Raw genomic sequence first — 17,783 nt, 5'->3', positions numbered from 1 at the left:
TTTCAGATGAGCTGAGAACATTTTTTAGAATGTTCTCCTTTGCCTCCTAATTATATATATATATATATTTATATATATATATATATATATATATATATATATAGTTTAGCAGCAATCAGTATTACTTTTCCAAAGGTCAGAGGTTCTTCAATGAACCCAGCAAATCCATCTACTACCTGCAAAAAATATGTAGTCACAGACTCAATGTATGTTATGAATTATAAGCACCTGTATCTTAAGACTTAACTGCTGAAAAATACTTACAGAATTCATCATAGCAAGCTGTGATGGATAAGCTTTATAAGGAAAGTTAATCTTCACCCCACCAATTGTATATTCAGCTGAAGACATCATGCTTTGTTTACTTCAGATTCCTAACTGCAACAGAAATGAAAGTCAATATTGAAATAAAGCTATTCAAAGATACCTAAATCTAGGGCAGAAGCCTAGAAATAAAAATTGGAATAAATGTATAAACAAAACAAATGAAAGTAAAAGAATTTCCTACCCTGACAAATCACAGTGGTTAAAAGTGGATTTGCATTCCTATTCTGCCAAAGCTGTGAACCAAGAGTTAGAAAGTATAGGTGCTAGATCAGGTTCTGACAACTCAGATATTTTAACCTGATCACGTCTCTTCGCTTTTCTAGACAAAGATTCTTACCTGTGTGTGCTATGCGCTCAGCTGTGTTCAAATCTTTGCAACCCTATGGACTGCAGCCTGCCAGGCTCCTCTGTCCACGGGATTTTCCAAGCAAGAATACTGGAGTGAGTTGCCATTTCCTCCTCCATGGAATCTTCCCCAACCAGGGACTGAACCTGGCTCTCTGGTGTCTCCTGCATTGGTAGGCAGGTTCTTTACTACTGAGCCACCTGGAAAGCCCCTCTTACATGTAATAATCCCTAATTTAAAAATTGTTGTAAGGAAGAAAGCACCTGGGGCACGTAATAGGCACTCAATAGTTCTTACTTTAAAGGTCAGTAGGGTATAATGGAAAGATGGGTTTTGAAGGGAAAGCCTAAATCTGAATTCCACTGTGAATCACTTAACCTCACAGAGCCTATTTCTTCATCTGTGAAATGGAGCTATCTGCCTGATAGGGTTTTTATGAATATCAGCCAGGCACTGAGTTAAGAATTAAATAAAATAATGTACAGAATGTGCCTAAACTCCAGTATCTGATACACAGGAAGTGATCTTGTTTAATACCCACTTCTTGTAAACCATATTCTCTTAACCTGGGATCCATAGTTGTAATTCAAAGATTGTGATCTTTTGATATTGCATACAACAGTTTCTGTGCATGATTGCATTTTTTTTTAAAGAGAAAGTCCATAAATCTCTCATTCCCAGAAATATATCCTAAGGAAATAATGGAAAGTTGAGGAGAAAATTATATACACTGTTATCAACTGAGAAATTATTTGCAGTAGTGAAAAAAGGTCAATTCGATCTGAGGACAGAGAAATGGTTAAAATACCAATTCAACAGATTAGGAAGCCAATAACAACCTTTACCGTAGCTTATGTGTCCCCTAAAAGTTCAGAACCACTATTCTAAGGTATTTTTCAGTTCTAACATTTGGTGTTTCTGTGAAGCTCTGAGAATGAAATTTGGTGGAATCTCATCCCTTCATCTAGGGCTTCCCAGGTGGCGCTAAGGGTAAAGAACCGCCTGCCAATGCAGGAGACAAAAGACACTCAATTCCATCCCTGGGCTTGGGAAGATCCCCTGGAGGAGCGTATGGCCACCCATTCCAATATCTGACCTACAGAATCCCCGTGGACAGAGGGGCCTGGTGGGCTGCTGTCCGCGGAGTCGCAAACAAGTCGGACACGACTGAAGCGACTAAGCAGGCACGGATCCCTTAAACTAAAACAACAACTCAAGACTGGCCCAGTTTCTCACATAGAACCCAAAAACCAACCTCCCCGCCCGCCCCAGTTGTGGCAACAGGTATCTCAAAATAAGGATGCTTCGCCCACCCTGAACAAAGAGGAAACCAACCGATCTGGCTCCAGCCGTCGTCCCCTCCCACCCAGAGGGAACGCGGGCTCCGGGGCTAAAAACAGGCCTCTGCCCTAAGCGCAGGTTCCCCACGCCCCAGGTTTTCTTCCTCATATTCCTTCCTCCCTCAGCAACCTGGGACCCCCGAGACCGGGCTGATCCACTCAACACCGAAGGGCCCGCAAGGCGGGTGGACGAGAGCAGAGGGGACCCTCCTCCTGGCCGAGGTCGCGCCCTTCCCCTGACACAGACTTGCCCGCCCTGAGGAAAACCCAAACAACGCAGAATGGGCTCCGATTTCACCGGAGAAAAGGAAGCCGAAACCGACGAGCAAACACAACGGAGCCCTGGCAGAGAAGAAAGGTTCTAGAACCGCTTCACCTTTTCTCCACTCCAGCTCTCAGCAGCCCTCTCCGCAACACCCAGACGAATTCCCGCCTCCCGCCCCGCAACTCCCAGCACCCAATCGCCGGGCGAGCTCAGACAACCAATCACTCGCCAAGACCAAAACCAAGCAACCAATCGTGGCTCGAGGTCAGGGGGCGCGCACTCTGGCACCCAATGAAAGCCTCCGCAGTAAGAACGAACCCAAGGTCCGCGGCGGCACCGGAAAGGAAACGCCAGAAGCGTGAAGCAGTGCGAAGAATCCCAGGGACTTAAGGGAAAATACTCCATCCGCTCCGATGTACTTTTTTGAAACCGGCGACTTAACCTGTGCCTCAGTTTCCTTGGAAACTCCACGTCTCGTATTTAAAGTACGTAGACCAACGGAGAGGAAACACTGTTAGCCCCTTTTCTTTCAGTATTCATCCGCCCGCCCCCAGCCCCAGTTCAAATTTCCGAACTTTCCGGAAGCCAAAGTAAAGACCCAGGCGGGAATTGCCAGACTGCTGAGCCAAACTAGGCGAGAAGGTTGGATGACAGCTGGCTACAAAACCTCCTGATAATCAAGGCTTTCCTGGGTCCACATCCAACCAGAAATATGCTCTCCAGGTCTCCAGTACCTCATTTAAGGCTTATCAGCCTCCTATCCCCCCTAAGACCAATTAGGAAAATTGCTAAGAAAGCACACTTTCTTCAATGGTAGGGAGAGTTAAACACCATCTCGCCAAATTTTTTAACTCTAGCGTAAACTTGGCTTAAAATAACTAGTGTTTCAAAAAGCAAAACCAGAGACAGTTTCTTACATCCCATGAAACCAATTTGGGAGAGAGGTTTGCTGCAGGCAAGCATGTATGCACGCATGCTAAGACGCTTCAGTTGTGCTCTTTGCAACCCCATGGACTGTAGCCCGCCAGGCTCATCTGTCCATGGGACTCCCCCCGGCAAGAGTATTTTGCAGGAAGGAGCAGTGAAAGGCGAGTTGATTCGTTTGCCTCCCTTTGTTTTACTACATCTTCCCCTAATGACAAAACTTAGTCATAAGACTAAATTCTACCCTTTGTAAATTCAGGCTCAGAAATTTATCCTTAAAAAGTTATGGAGGACTTCAGTGGTGGTCCAGTGGTTAAGAATCTGCCTGCCTGTTAGAGAAATTGAAAAACTTTTGACAAAGCACTGCCAATGCAGGAGACATGGGTTGGATCCCTGGTCCAGGGAACTCTGATCCCACATACAAGGGAGGAACTAAGCGGGCAAGCCACAGTAACTGAGCCCTGGTTTCAACTAAGACGTGAGGGAGCCAAAAATAAATATTTTTTTAAAAAGTAATCTAAAAGAAAAGTAGTAATACCTCAATTGATGACAGTGCCTATTCTAATACTGAAAAATAACCATATACGTCCCAGTGTAGTACTAATGTGCTAAGTCACTTCAGTCATGTCCGACTCTGTGACCCCATGGACTGTAGTCCCCAGGTTCCTCTGTCCGTGGAATTTTCAGGCACGAATACGGGAGTGGGTTGCCATTTCCTCCTCCAGGGGAATCTTCCCAACCCAGAGATAGAACCCGCATCTCTTACACTCCTGCACTGGCACCCAAGGTCTCTACCACTAGCGCCACCTGGGAAGTCCCAGTACTGACAGGGGGATGGTTATATCAATTCAATCATTACGGAGTCAAGTAAATAATTATAAAAACCAAACAACTTGCAAAAAGTTTCCATATAAAGTTAAATGAAAGAAGACAAATGCCAAACTGGGTATTATGGGTTCCACTATATAAAAATACATGTGCATAAGCAAAGATGAAGGGCAAGTACCACAAAGATGTCATTTATTAAGTCAGCAGTAAGGAGGATAATTTATAAAATAAATCCTTAAAAATACCTTCAAATTATGTCTGCTTTTACAAAATTTTTAAAATATTAAAATCTTCTAAGTACTGATAATTACTCCCAGAGTAACTAGTATGATTTTCCTCTCTTAAGTTCCTAAGGCTGTCAACTGACTCTCACCTTGTATTGCCCTTTGATGTTCGCAGCATAACAGAACAGGGTACACAAGCTCTGGAACCACAGAGTCCTCTGGATTCCAGTCCCTTGAATGGTTCCTTTCAGGTTAATAGCAGTGAAATAAAACAAAAAAACTACAAGTTCATTTGATAAAGAATATGAATGTTTATAAACCAATATTCAAAATAGCTGCACACATCTTTTCTTCACTTGAATTTAAAAAAAAATCACATTGTGACAAATTTTATAACCTTAACTTAAAATACATGAATATTAACATTTACTAATATTTACATATTTTATTTACATCATCAACAAACCTGATGAAAAAGAGCATATGTTATTATTTTTAACACAGCAGGTTTTGACCAGTCTTTGAAAATTGATCCAGGAATGTGCACTGCATTTAGTTAGAAAACATTTCAATCTTTTCTGACTCCTAGAGGTTACCTATTCACACAAAATATTACAAAACCTCAGTTTAAACAAAAGGAAGCAAACAGGAGCAGTTGTATTGAATCTTAAAAGACTATAAAACTGCCTTGTTTAAAAATATGCAAGTTCTTTGTTTTTAAGTGTATGCTTTTGTTTTTTGCATCAAAATTATTTAATTGAACTTTAAGCATCTAATAAAAGTTATAAATATTCTCATCTATGATACCGTGCACGAGATTTGAAACAGATACAAATTAGTTCTTATGTAATACCCTTATGAGGTAGGGCCAGTAGTAATTTCATTTTACAAAGAAGGAAAATGAAATGTGACTATTTCCTAGTGAAAAGGCTAAAATTAAATTTCTTTTCTTAAAAACCACACTTTCTTATTAGCCTTCCTTATTTATTTTATAAGTGAAGAGGTCTGTTTCAAGTGGGGTGGGAAAGAGGGGTTCATTCAGGTATTTCTCAGAAAGCAAAGAGAAGTACCTTCTGCACTGGATACTTCATTAAGGAAAAAAATGCGGATTATGGGTTAACTGAATGCATCTACCTAATCAATGGACATTACTAACAGAGGACTGCAAAATCCTTCCACAACACAGAATTTTCCCCGTTTTAATTTTTCCTGAGGTCCAAACATTACAGATTAGTTCAAAATCTTCTCAAATTATGATGTGAATTATAGTCCTGTTGACAAACAGAGTTCTTCAATCCAGTGGGTTTTATTGCTCTAAACTTCAATGAGATTCCAATGGATTTACCCCCTCTGACCATTATAAAAATAAACTTTAAAAAAAACTAAATGAGACCTCTTTTCAGGTTAGTCTCTGCACAAAGATGTTTCTGTAAACTCTTCTAAGCCAGTATCTTAAAATTCCAAATTATTCAAGTATCTCTTTAAACATATGGCTTCATATATTAGTAAAAATTGAAGCAAATATGTAAAATCTTTAAATCCTTATCTCTAAGTCCATGGAAGTCATTTACAAAAAGCTGTTTGCCTTTTTTAAAGCCCTTCTCAATACTGTTTCTTGAGAACTGGAATTCCATCTTGCTATTACTATTCCATTCATTACTATTATTATTTGCATTGCAAGTTTTAGAGATTCCTATTGTTTAAAACTCCTAATTTTCCCTCAATTCCCCCTTCCCTTTTTCTCTCTCTCATCACTGCATCACTATACTGTTACTAGCTGATGGTTAAACACTGGGGCTATCCACAGACTTATTAATAAGATATTAAATTAAAGGCATGGCAGTTTTTCTTCACTTCAAAAGCTTAATACAAGACCATATTCACTTTTTCAGTAATGAGTTTCTTAAATGTACTGCCAACAGAAAAAGAAAAGCTCAGTTGCTACAAAAAAACATACCAGCAAAGTAGATCCAAAGAACTGCCAATCAAATACAAGCAAGCATAATTCTCAAGAGAGTTCTAAAGTGTATTCATGTTGAATTTAATCATTTTAGTGAATCCAAGATGTTTCTGTTCCCATTCAGTTTAGTTGTTATAAGATGCATGTTCGTGTTGGGTATATGCAGCAAACAGCTTCATTTTTTAGTTTTACGTGTGTTCTTTGTTAAATTCCACTAACACTCATGTTTATTATTTCGATTACTGTGCTTTCAATACAATGACAGAGCTGTACATCAGGATCCATGCTTCCAGTGTCCCTAGGTCCATTTTTATGAGACGGATCTTTACTGAGTCCAGACCATCCACCTGGTTTCTCCTTTATTTGCTGAAGACCTAAAAACATAAGGAAAAATAATTAAGGGAAGAAATCTGGAAAGGATTTGGGCCTTTCTGCCTGAAGTATTTAAACAACTCTTGAAAAGAAGTTACTACTTACGTGTAATAATTGGATCGATGTCTCTTGTCTGAGTGGCAACATCAGAGGCACAAACTTGCCCTATTTGGATCAGCAAAGACATAATATCCTCATACAGTGGAGGAAACGCTCGACAAAAAGAGACCAAACTTGGCAGAGTTGGCATGAAAAAAGCATATCGCTTAGCCTGTGTTAAAACTGTTGGAAAGAAATGAAACAGAATTTTCACAGATATAAATTCAACATACATGGCCTATATAGTATACTAAGCACCATGCTCTGTGCTGAGAACACTAAGTTTTCTAAGACACAGCCAGCCCCTGCCTTCAGGGAGCTCACAATCTAGCAGTCAACCATTATCTACCACATAAATGCTTATGTCCAAGTGCTGTTATAGGTGCATGACATACACTGTTTCATTTAAATCTCACAATATTATAAATGAAAAAGTATCTTTATGATACCTATTTAATATATAAGAAAACTCTTAAATAAACCTTACATTAAGAAGCTGTTCAACTCCAGTTAGCAGTGGGGTGGAAAGACAACTCAGGCAGCTTAAGTTCTTAACCACTATAAATAGTATAACATGAAGTGGATATGATGGAAAGAAAAATGAATAAATTATTATGAGCACTGAGAAAGAATATGAAATTGACTGAGACATAATTTTTAAAGATTGAATTATAGTTCATATCTTTTAAAACAGTGTATTTTCATTCCATTTTACTTAACAACCTGGAAGATGGTTAAAATGCTGGGGTATGTTTTAGAATTTAAGGAAACAATTAATATATTAATGTCTTATTTATACAGATGATTATATTTTTCTGGAACTCTAAGCATTTGCAATAAATTATAACTTGTTTTCTAATGATATAATTACATTCAGAAAGCAGACCTGATTTCCACTTACAAAATTTGTAATGCTCAGTATATTTACTGTAAATCTATATATAGTCATTCTCAAAAACAAAAGATACAACTTGCCTACCTAGTCATCCCCTCTATACTATACATCACATTTGTCACAGAGAAGTTTTCAAAAAGAATAACTCAAAATTATTGCATAAATTAAACTACCAGTGATGCAGAAAACATGGTCTGAGTAAATTCAGAAAAGATATGTACTACTTTATGTTAGACATTTTTGTTATTGATGCCCATTAGATACACACCTGTTAGCAAAGTTCCCATGACATTGACAGCTAAGCGAGCCACACTCAGTGACTTTGGTAATGCATACTGGATACACAAGTGAGAAAGCAACTGGATAGCAAATATCTGTAACACAAAATCCAAAGATTACAAGTTTCTGAAGAAGGTCTTTGCGTGCGTATGTGCATGCTAAGTTGCTGCAGTCATGTCTGACTCTTTGAAACCCTTTGGACGCACCCTGCCAGGTCCTCTACCCATGGGATTATCCAGGTAAGAATACTGGAGTGGGTTGCCATGCCCTTTTCTAGCGGATCTTCCCAACCCAAGGATCAAACCTGCATCTTTATGTCTCCTGCATTAGCAGGAGGTTTCTTTACCACTAGCACCACCTGGGAAGCCTAAAGAAAGTCTTTTAAGTATTAAAAACTGTAAAATGGTTTATATAACCAGGAAGATTAAAGGACGGTCAAAATTGTCCTAAAGTTCCAAAATGCTCATTACCTGTTTTTCAAGTTCTGGCTGTGCAATTAGCTCAGGTATGAAATCCAGACAGATGTGCATAGACGGAATACCAGCGACCGTCAGAGGCAAGAGTTCACATGGGTAACCCTATCTCAACATGGAAGGGGGGAAAGTTAGAAATAAAATAAGTCAAGACAGATACAAATACAAAGGAAGGTTTCACTTCCTTGATGTAACAGTTGCTCAGGTGGCTACAATGCCCTCCATGTTTCCTGGCATTTCACCTCTCTGATGCACTAAAATAGAGATAAATTATACAAACACTTTATCAGGCTAAAATCAAATTTTTTAAAATCTTGATTTTTCTCCATATTGCAAAGAACCATGATCATCTACATGACTTCCAGTTTCTAAATGATCCTATTAATTCAGCAATTCACAACTACCCCCCAAAACAAAGTTCAACCAAAAGGTATCATTCTTTGAAACCAGACCTGAAAGTGAACAAGCTTAGCAATGTTGGGATCTGCGATGTACATTTGGTGCAACAGGCAACAGATAAGGCACTGAACTTCTCGAAGGTTACAGAGCAAATTGTCTTCTCCTTCCTCCATTCCCTTATTTGGAGTGCTGGCGGTAATAACACTTTGAACATTCCTTAGCAAGCTGTCTGGATTGACCCCCTTTGCCTTCTCCTCTTCAGTAGGTAAGCAGATCTCCAAGAGAATCTGAACTGCTGCACTATCCTACAAACAGATAAAACACAGAGAAGTGAAGAAGTTTCTGAGAAGTCTGATTTGTTTTCGCATAAACTGATGTGATAAAAACAAATAACTCTTTCTTTAAAAAACAAACAGCAAAAGTGAACAATTTGTACGCCAGTGGTTCTCAGCTTTTTTAGGGCCATGAACCCTTTTAAGAATCTGAAGGAGGACTTCCCTGGTGGCAGAGTGGATAAGAATCTGTCAATGCAGGGGACATGGGTCCAAACCCTGGTCCAGGAAGATGCCACATGCAGCAGAGGAACTAAGCCCCTGAGCCCCAGCTCCTGGGCCCGCCGTGCCTAGAGCCTATGCTCCACAGCAAGAGAAGCCACCACCACGAACAGTAGCCCATCACCACAACTAGAGAAATCTCGCACATAGCAATGAAGATCCAGTGCAGCTAAAAATGAGTAAATAAATAAAATTAAATTTTAAAAAATCTGAAGGAAGCTACATGCCACCCTCTTAGCATAAAAAATTAACATATGGCATAATTTCAAAGTGCTCACACATCTCCAATGATGATCCATGGACTCCAGTTTACTACTACAAGAGTATTCTAATTCAGTATCATCCAAATGGACCCTATACAAAAAGTGACTTCTACCAGAATCTCTTTTCCTTCCTCTTAAATTCTTACTTCGCCCAGGATGTCTTGTATTCCTTTTTTTCCTCACCTCTGAAGATGGTGGTTAATAATAAATGTCTAAAAGCCACTCCCCTAAGCTCTTCTCCCTTTTAATTTGAAGATGGACTTTTTAAGGCTCAGGAAAGACTCTGCCTCACCATCCATTCCATCTGTACAACTCACTGTTGCTCAGTCCACAAGCTTGTGCGTCATTTCACAGAAAAGTAGTTTCTTGAGGGCGATCTATTTAATGGCCCTACCTATAAGGGAGAGCTATAATCACTCTCACCTAGCAGCAAGGAAGAAAAAGAAAATGAATACATAACATGCATCTCTGAAACACAGCTACTGCCTGGGATAGAAGAAGACAATTACTCCATCTAACTGAGTAAGAACCTGATTATAAACTAAGGTTAGCCTTACATTATAATCATTTATAAAGTTCTGCATTATTTTTGTTTATACACTCTGGAGCCAGCCTGCCCAAGCTCGAATCCTATTAATAGCTTCCCTACTTACTAAATATATAACCTTGAGCATGTCATTTAACCTCTTGGAATCTCATTTTCCTACTCTGCAAAAGTGGAGATAATACTCCATTAACTTATAGGTTGGTTGTAGAGATTAAATGAGTTAATACACATAAAAAACTCAAAATAGCATCTACCATAAAATAAGCATTATATAAACAGTAGCTATTACCATCCTCAATCACTTCTCTGAAACTCTGAGTGTCAGATTTATTTTAGAACTCAGATTTTTTTTCTGTAATGTTATATAATACCCACAGCAGAGACTAAGACAGTATACTGTAATCAAATATATTAATATTTCTGCAGCAAAACATACCAATTTTCATAGTAAGTGGGATAAGGGCCACAAATAGCTTCACATTAATTCAGGTCAAGTTTTGTCACAAACGAGGTCATATCAGGTCAGGTTTTTCTGCCAACTGATTACCAGAAAAAATGCTTCAGTTTTCATAGCTTTTTTGGAATTCCGTATCACAGATAAGGGATTGTGGATCTATATTATTACTCTAATTCTCCTTATTGCCAATGAAAAATTTTCAGAAAATATTTCAACCTAAGAAAACATTAGTACTATGAAGACCTCTAACTGCTTAACATTCAACCATCTCACATGTCCTGCAAAGATTACTACCTAAGGCTTTAATAAATTCTACTTTGTTAAAAACCTTTTCTAAATAGAACATTAACTTATGCTGTCATAGTATTTATCACTGCCTGACATTTTATTACATATATATACTTCTTGTCTGTCTCTACCATTTGTTTTTTTTTCCATCATTTGATTTTAAGAAACAAAAGTCTTATATTTTATTAAAATGTAAATCTCACTAAAATGGCTATTAAATAAATATCATGAAGATTATTCCTGATTTTAATAATAAAGTCCATCTGATATTTAGAAGCAAAGGTAACCCCATTGTAAGTTCAGTAATAAAAGAGATATACAATATGTTACCACTGTATTTAGAAGGCCATCTATTTAACAGGGAAGCCTTTGCCCTTTTTGATTAGATTTTACTTTATTACCTGAGCAGCCAGTAATGCATTTTTCAGTTCTTCTCTGGTAACTTCCGGGCCATCAGTTTGTCCAATTAAACCTATCGTATTATTCTGAGAAGGCCTATCTTGCTCTGCTGTTTCCTTCAGATGAGCACTAAGGTAGGCTTTGGATGCCAGAAGATACCCATTCAACATGTGCAGAGTAATATCCATCAGTGGGGGGCATCTACACAAAGGAAGAAGAAAAGAAAAAAATACATGAGAACAAATATAAATTTTTAAATTAGCCAGAACATGATGAATCAGCTTATATAATTAGAAAAACCTGAACAGCACCTGAAACCCTAAAGAGCAGGAAAGTTACACTTTTCCCACTGAAATATTCATTCTCAAAATGAAAACTTAACACATGTAATTCTCTATACTTTTGTATGAAAAGTATTATCTATTTCATTTCATCAGCTAAAACCAAATATAATGTATGACCTAGAAAAAAAGGCATTCTTTTTTATAAAATAATGGCACTACCAATAAATCTCTTAGCTATGAGTCTGCAAGGCGACAGTCCTCAAAGGGCAACAGTCTAATGTACCTAATTTTATATTTAAAATAGATAACCAACAAGGACCTACTGTATAGCACAGGGAATGCTGCTCAATAATCTGTAATAACCTAAATGAGAAAAGAATTTGAAAAAGAATAGATACATGTATAACTGAATCACTTTGCTATACACCTGAAATTAACACAACATTGTTAATCAACTATGCTCCAACATAAAATAAAAATGTTTTACAAAGAGAGGAATAGTCAATTATTGATAAGATGAAGGAGATTAGATATTCATTCTTTCTACTACTGTTTATTCTTTGGAGCAAGACAACTCTGTATTTCAAGAACACTTCAACCACTCAATGGTACATTATTTACTGAGACCTAGTTTCCTCAACTAAAAAATAAATATTCATTCCTCAAAAACTGTTACAAATTAAGGTTAAATGAGATAAGAATAGATGTAACAATTACATGTAAAAAAAGAAACCAAAAGATACATCAGTAACCACTAAAATATTAAAAAGTCAAACCCTTAGAAAGACTTGAGAATGCCACTTCCCAGCCTGTCACAAACTGAGCATGTGTGCACAGAGGCAGTGCAGCTTTGTTTTTAAAAAAAACTGTGAAACACCGTGAACAGCTTAAATGTCCATCAACATGTCCATGGTTTTTCTGAAATGTTCAAATTTTCTATAATAAAAATGCAGGTATTAACAGTGAAAAAATAATGTCAATGGTTAAATAAGCCATGGCAATGTTCCCAAAACTGAACTATTTATTTTTTAAAAAGTCCTAAACTCCACCAGCCATTCTGATCAGAGTTTCTGGAGGACAGGCATATATATATGGAATACTAACCTATATATGGAATACTATGCAGCACTTAAAACAATGAAAAGAAGGAGCTATGCAAACTCATATGGAAAACATGTTGAAAATGGTAGGTTTTTTAAAAATAAATAAATAAAGCCTACTAAAAACCATTTAATTTTTTAAAACCACCCAAAACAAAAAAGTAAATACTTCTATTTATAAATTTGCAAATGCTTAGAAACTGAAGCTCCTAACACACCATTACCACAATAAAGTTCCTTCTGGAGATGGAATTGGGATTGGTCAAGAGGACAGAAAGGAATTCTCTAAAAATGTCATGATAGACAGGAGAGAACACGACTTTTCACTGTACACCTTTCTCTTCTTATTAATCTACTTGTTTTTGTACTTTTTAATATATATTGTGAAAACTTTCATGTATACATTAAAAAAGGGAATATTTTAATGAACCTAAGAACCCGTCAGCCAGCCAGCAACAGTTATCTACACATCACATGGCTTACTCAGACCCCCCCCATCCATTTTACCTACCCTCACCACTGGTTAGTTCAAAGAAAATCCAAAATGTCATATCTCTTTATATTGTTTATGCTTAAAAACCATCTGAATGACCACTTGGGAAAAATTAAATTTAAAAAAAATGAACAAAATTAAAAGACAAAACAATAGAATAAAAGAAAAAACTGCATTCTATATATAAATAGCTGATATCCTTTATACATAAAGAGCTCTTTAAATCAAAAAAGGTAAGCATTCCAATAGAAAATTAGGCTAAAGTATAAAATAATAAACATATTAAAATATCCAATCTAACAAAATATAAATTAAAATAGGAATTCATTTTTCACTTATCAAATTGGAAAATATTACATGAAATGGTATAGGAAAGTATACAATAGCAAACACCCACTATGAGAATGTAAACTGTTTCAGCCTTTCTGGATGGCGGAATGAAAACATGAATCAAAAGACTTGAAAATGAGCATGTTCCCTTTGCCTCAATAATTCCATTTTTAAGAATCAATTCTTAGGAAATAGTACACATCAATTACCACAGCACTAAAAATAATTAACAAAAAAATGGAAATAAAATATCCAACAATAGGGAACTGGGTTAAGCTTTAGTGTACCTATGTGCAATACTACCTAGCCAACTAATATAAGAATATCTATTAACATGAGAAAAAGTTAAACAAGTTACTGAGTGAAAGATCCAGACTACAAAAACATGTCATATGTTATGGTAGCATAAATTAACAACTTCCTGAACAACTGGAGGTGATTTAGGTGAAAAGTTAAGTGGATTTTTAACAATGGTAAATTGTTTTAGAAGTGGCTCTTCTTTAGAAGTGTTCTTTACTCTTGTTTCCTTTTTAAGTATCCATATATAGATACTTAATATCATTTATATTATTTACTCTTCTGACTCCTCATCCCTCTGAGACCTTGATCTTACCAAACTGTATCTGATTTATTCTGCAGATGTTCTCACTTCAAGAATGTCATCCCCAGGATTAAAGACAGATGAGTATGTTAGACTGTACCCTAGTTAGTCTTCTTTACTCCAGCTTCTTTCCCCTCTAAGTCATCTAGCATGAACTTTCTCTTCTCAAGTTACCACCTAAATGATCTCCTAAGCCTAACACTCAAGGCCCTCAAGAGTCTGACCTTAACCTAACATGCAGCTCTGAAGTGTGTGCTCAAAAATTCAGCCATCCATTCAAGCCTTTTTCCCACTGGCTTTTATTCTTTTGCTCACACTATTCTTTTTCTCAAGATACCTTTTTTGACTGTTTACACCCCATCGTTATAGTTTCTGTTCATCTAAACTCTATTTCTATTCTTCAAAACAGAACTTTGATTTCCTCCTAAAACTTTTAATAGCATTCATTTACTATACCATTCATCTGCATGTGACCATACTATTTAACTTTTCAGGTATGGGTTTTATTTCCCCATACAGGTGATAATCACTTTAAAGGAAGACCCCTCAACTTGTATATCTTTGCTATTATTTAGCAAAATAACATTTTACTAAATAATATTAAAACTGAGCAATTAGAAATTCAAATATTAATGATGAGGACTAATTTTTTTTTCTTTTTTTAATTTTTTTTGATGATGAGGACTAATTAATTCCACCTCTTGAGGTGAAGTTACTTCAAAGAAACTGATTAAGTTCAGCCACTGGCAAGGACTTATACACAAACATGGAATAAATGAACACAACCTCACAACTGAGGATTCCAAAAAGATCACAATTTTAATGCATGCAATAGTTCACAATAAACCAATTTTTTAAAAGGTTTTTTCAACAATGCTAGCAGAAACAATATTATTTTTCACTATCTTGACTCTGAAAGAATAGCCACTATTGAGGGCCGCGAAAACCAAGGATGATATTTTCTTAGAGCTAGTATTGCTAATCACATATTAAAGTGAAGTTCATGAATATAGACAACAACAAAAAGAAAACAACCAAAAGCAAAAACCTCACAGGTCATACTGCCAGGTTATCTGCAAGCACACTAAGATATAAGTTTAAACTGAATGTTTTCAATTTCCTTTGACTCTCCAAAGCATAAACTCTATAGTAGAAATGAAACTGAACACATACCTGTATACCCTCTGATCACATCTTAGCACAATGAGAGGATCTATCATCAGGTCATTCTGAGTATACTTTTGCTGTCGTACAAACTTTATTGATGGTTGAAGTGCGTTAACTGTCATTACCCACAGCCTGATGAGAAAATAATCACATGTTCAAAAACAGCTATATCATAATTGAAACCTGTAGCCAGGTTAGAAAGCTACATTCAGGGAGAAAATACAGAACAGGTATAAATGAACTTGGGAAAATTAAAAACTATTAAAAAATCTAATCTATCATTATGTTTCTAAAACAAATGAAAGTAGTTTCAAAAATCTTCACAGTTCTAATGGAATAATCACCACATATAAAATGAACATTTGAATTAAAACCTCAGTTATACCATACTTGCTATATGACTGTGTAAGTCATGGAGATCCCTGATTGTTTCTCCTCTGTAAGATATGAAAATACCTATAAATGAAACGATATCCACCAAAGCACTTTGAAGCTGTAACTGGCCCCATAAATTGTCACTGTTCTATATGTATCACCACAGAATCTCAATGTGAGATGCCACTATGAGATTAGACATCAATATCCATAAAAGTGGTTACTAACCTAACTGCGCCAACAGAGTTACTGAGAGATATGCAATATGGAGGGTACCTGATCTCTTACAGGGAAGGCCAGGAGCCCACCAGCCCTCGCACACAGAGCTTGCCCACTCTTAAACACGAGTGGGTAGCCAATGGTCATCAGACATCAAAGAAAGCTCCTAATTTGAAAAAGAGTAAAATATACAAACAGAAAGAGGGAATGCCAAAGAAACAGAGAATGTAGGGATAAGAAGAAAAAAATTCTTAAATGCATAATTTCCTTAGAGGATGGAATATTTCATATATGAGACAAGAACAGAAAACAATTAGAGATTTTCAAATAAGAGTTCTTAGAAATTAAAACTATAACAGGAATATTTTAAATTCAAAGGAAAGAGCAGAAGATAACATACAGAAAACATCTAGAAAATATATTCAAAAGATAAATTTAAAAATAGAGGAAAAAGAGGAGAAAAATCAGAGTAGGTCAAAGAGGTTTAAAACCCAAACTGCAAAAAATTCCAGAAAACAGAGAGAAATTACTGGGGGGGGGGGGGGGGGGGGAAATATATATATATAAATGTCCTAGAAGTGAAAGTATCAGCATTAGTCCCCAGATTTAAAAGAAAAGGCCAACCAAGTGCCCAGGACCACAAATTTTAAAAGTTGCTGATGCTGTTTAGCTGCTAAGTCATGTCCGATTCTTCTGCAACCTTGTGACCTAAAGCCCACCAGATTCCTCTGTCCGTGGGATTTCCCAGGCAAGAATACTGCAGTGGGTTGTCATTTCCTTCTTCAGCGGATCTTCCTGACCCAGGATTTAACCCATGTCTCCTGCATTGGTAGGTGGATTCTTTACTGCTGAGCCACCAGGGAAGCCCACAAATTAAAGAAGAACCACATCAAAAGGTATCATCATGAAACTGCAGAAACAGTGAAAAAGAACCTAAAACCTTTAAGAGAGAAAAAACAAGGGTCACATACAAAGGACTGGGAGGTAGTAAATGAGCTTAATCAATAGCAATCAGGAAAGCTCTACTTACTTCAACAGAATAAAGCCATCAAGTTGCTAAGAGGAAAAATAAGCTAGAATTCTACACCAAGGCTAAATATCAATCATATGTGAGAGGAAGAATAAATACCTTCTCACACATGAAAACCTCAAAGGAAAAAAAAAAAAAGTTTCCCAAACAACCTTTTTCAGGAAGTCACTTGAGTATGAGTTCCACTCATAAGGAACTAAACCAAGAAAGAGAAAAACATGGAATTGAACCAAAGACAAAGCATTCCAGATGGCTACTGTGGATGTCTCAGATTGAGGCATATGGATTGAAAGCTCTGAAAGGAAGGTTTCCAAGGAAAAATGTTACAGATATGTTAGCTGATATGTTACAACTAACTGTTATGTAAATTTCTACTCAACAATATAGTTTGAAAGTGAATGCATTATTAATACAGAAAAAAAAAAAAAACCTTAAACAGACAAGAGGCAAACAAGTCAAGGTTTGTATGTGGGGTGCAGAGGAAGACAGTTGTATAAGAGAGAGATTATAATCACAGGTTATCATATACATCAACTAAAGTAACACTTAGGTACTCATAAGAAGGCATTCCTCAATTAACAATTCAAAGTAGAGGAAAACAATAGAATCGGAAAGACTAGAGGTCTCTTCAAGAAAATTGGAGATACCAAAGAAACATTTCATGTCAGGATAAGTACAAAACAGGACAGAATGGGTAAGGATCTAACAGAAGCAGAAGAGATTAAGAAGAGATGGCAAGAATACACAGAAGAAACTATACAAAAAAGGTCTTAATGACGCAGATAACCATGATGGTTTGGTCATTCACCTACAGCCTGACATCCTGGAGTGTGAAATAAAGTAGGCCTTAGGAAGCACTACTTATGAAAAAAGCTAGTGGAAGTGATGGAATTCCAGGTGAGCTATTTCAGATCCTAAAAGATGAGTCTCTTAGAGTGCTGCACT

The 17,783-nt window shown here is 36.8% G+C and overlaps 2 protein-coding genes across 4 annotated transcripts in view; both read right to left on the bottom strand.

The window, feature by feature from the left end:
• BRIP1 (BRCA1 interacting helicase 1) overlaps nucleotides 1–2,453 on the bottom strand; it is a 194,077-nt gene extending 191,624 nt beyond the window's left edge. The window contains exons 1-2 of the mRNA XM_061142691.1: nucleotides 2,390–2,453; nucleotides 265–378 (exon numbers count right to left, since the gene is read on the bottom strand). Of these exons, the coding sequence (XP_060998674.1) occupies nucleotides 265–354 (90 nt within the window). The 5' untranslated portion in view covers nucleotides 355–378; nucleotides 2,390–2,453. The remainder of the gene's footprint in view (nucleotides 1–264; nucleotides 379–2,389) is intronic.
• Nucleotides 2,454–4,541: 2,088 nt separating this feature from the next.
• The window catches only part of INTS2 (integrator complex subunit 2), a 52,985-nt gene continuing 39,743 nt past the window's right edge, over nucleotides 4,542–17,783 (bottom strand). For all 3 annotated transcript variants that reach the window (XM_061142688.1, XM_061142690.1, XM_061142689.1), the window contains exons 19-25: nucleotides 15,221–15,346; nucleotides 11,242–11,440; nucleotides 8,785–9,036; nucleotides 8,330–8,437; nucleotides 7,849–7,954; nucleotides 6,692–6,868; nucleotides 4,542–6,588 (exon numbers count right to left, since the gene is read on the bottom strand). In XM_061142688.1, coding sequence (XP_060998671.1) covers nucleotides 6,419–6,588; nucleotides 6,692–6,868; nucleotides 7,849–7,954; nucleotides 8,330–8,437; nucleotides 8,785–9,036; nucleotides 11,242–11,440; nucleotides 15,221–15,346 — 1,138 coding nt within the window. In that variant the 3' untranslated portion in view covers nucleotides 4,542–6,418. The remainder of the gene's footprint in view (nucleotides 6,589–6,691; nucleotides 6,869–7,848; nucleotides 7,955–8,329; nucleotides 8,438–8,784; nucleotides 9,037–11,241; nucleotides 11,441–15,220; nucleotides 15,347–17,783) is intronic.

This window comes from Dama dama, chromosome 5, assembly GCF_033118175.1.
Source record: "Dama dama isolate Ldn47 chromosome 5, ASM3311817v1, whole genome shotgun sequence".
Taxonomy (NCBI): Eukaryota; Metazoa; Chordata; class Mammalia; order Artiodactyla; family Cervidae; genus Dama; species Dama dama.
This window is presented reverse-complemented; position numbering and strand designations above follow the sequence as displayed.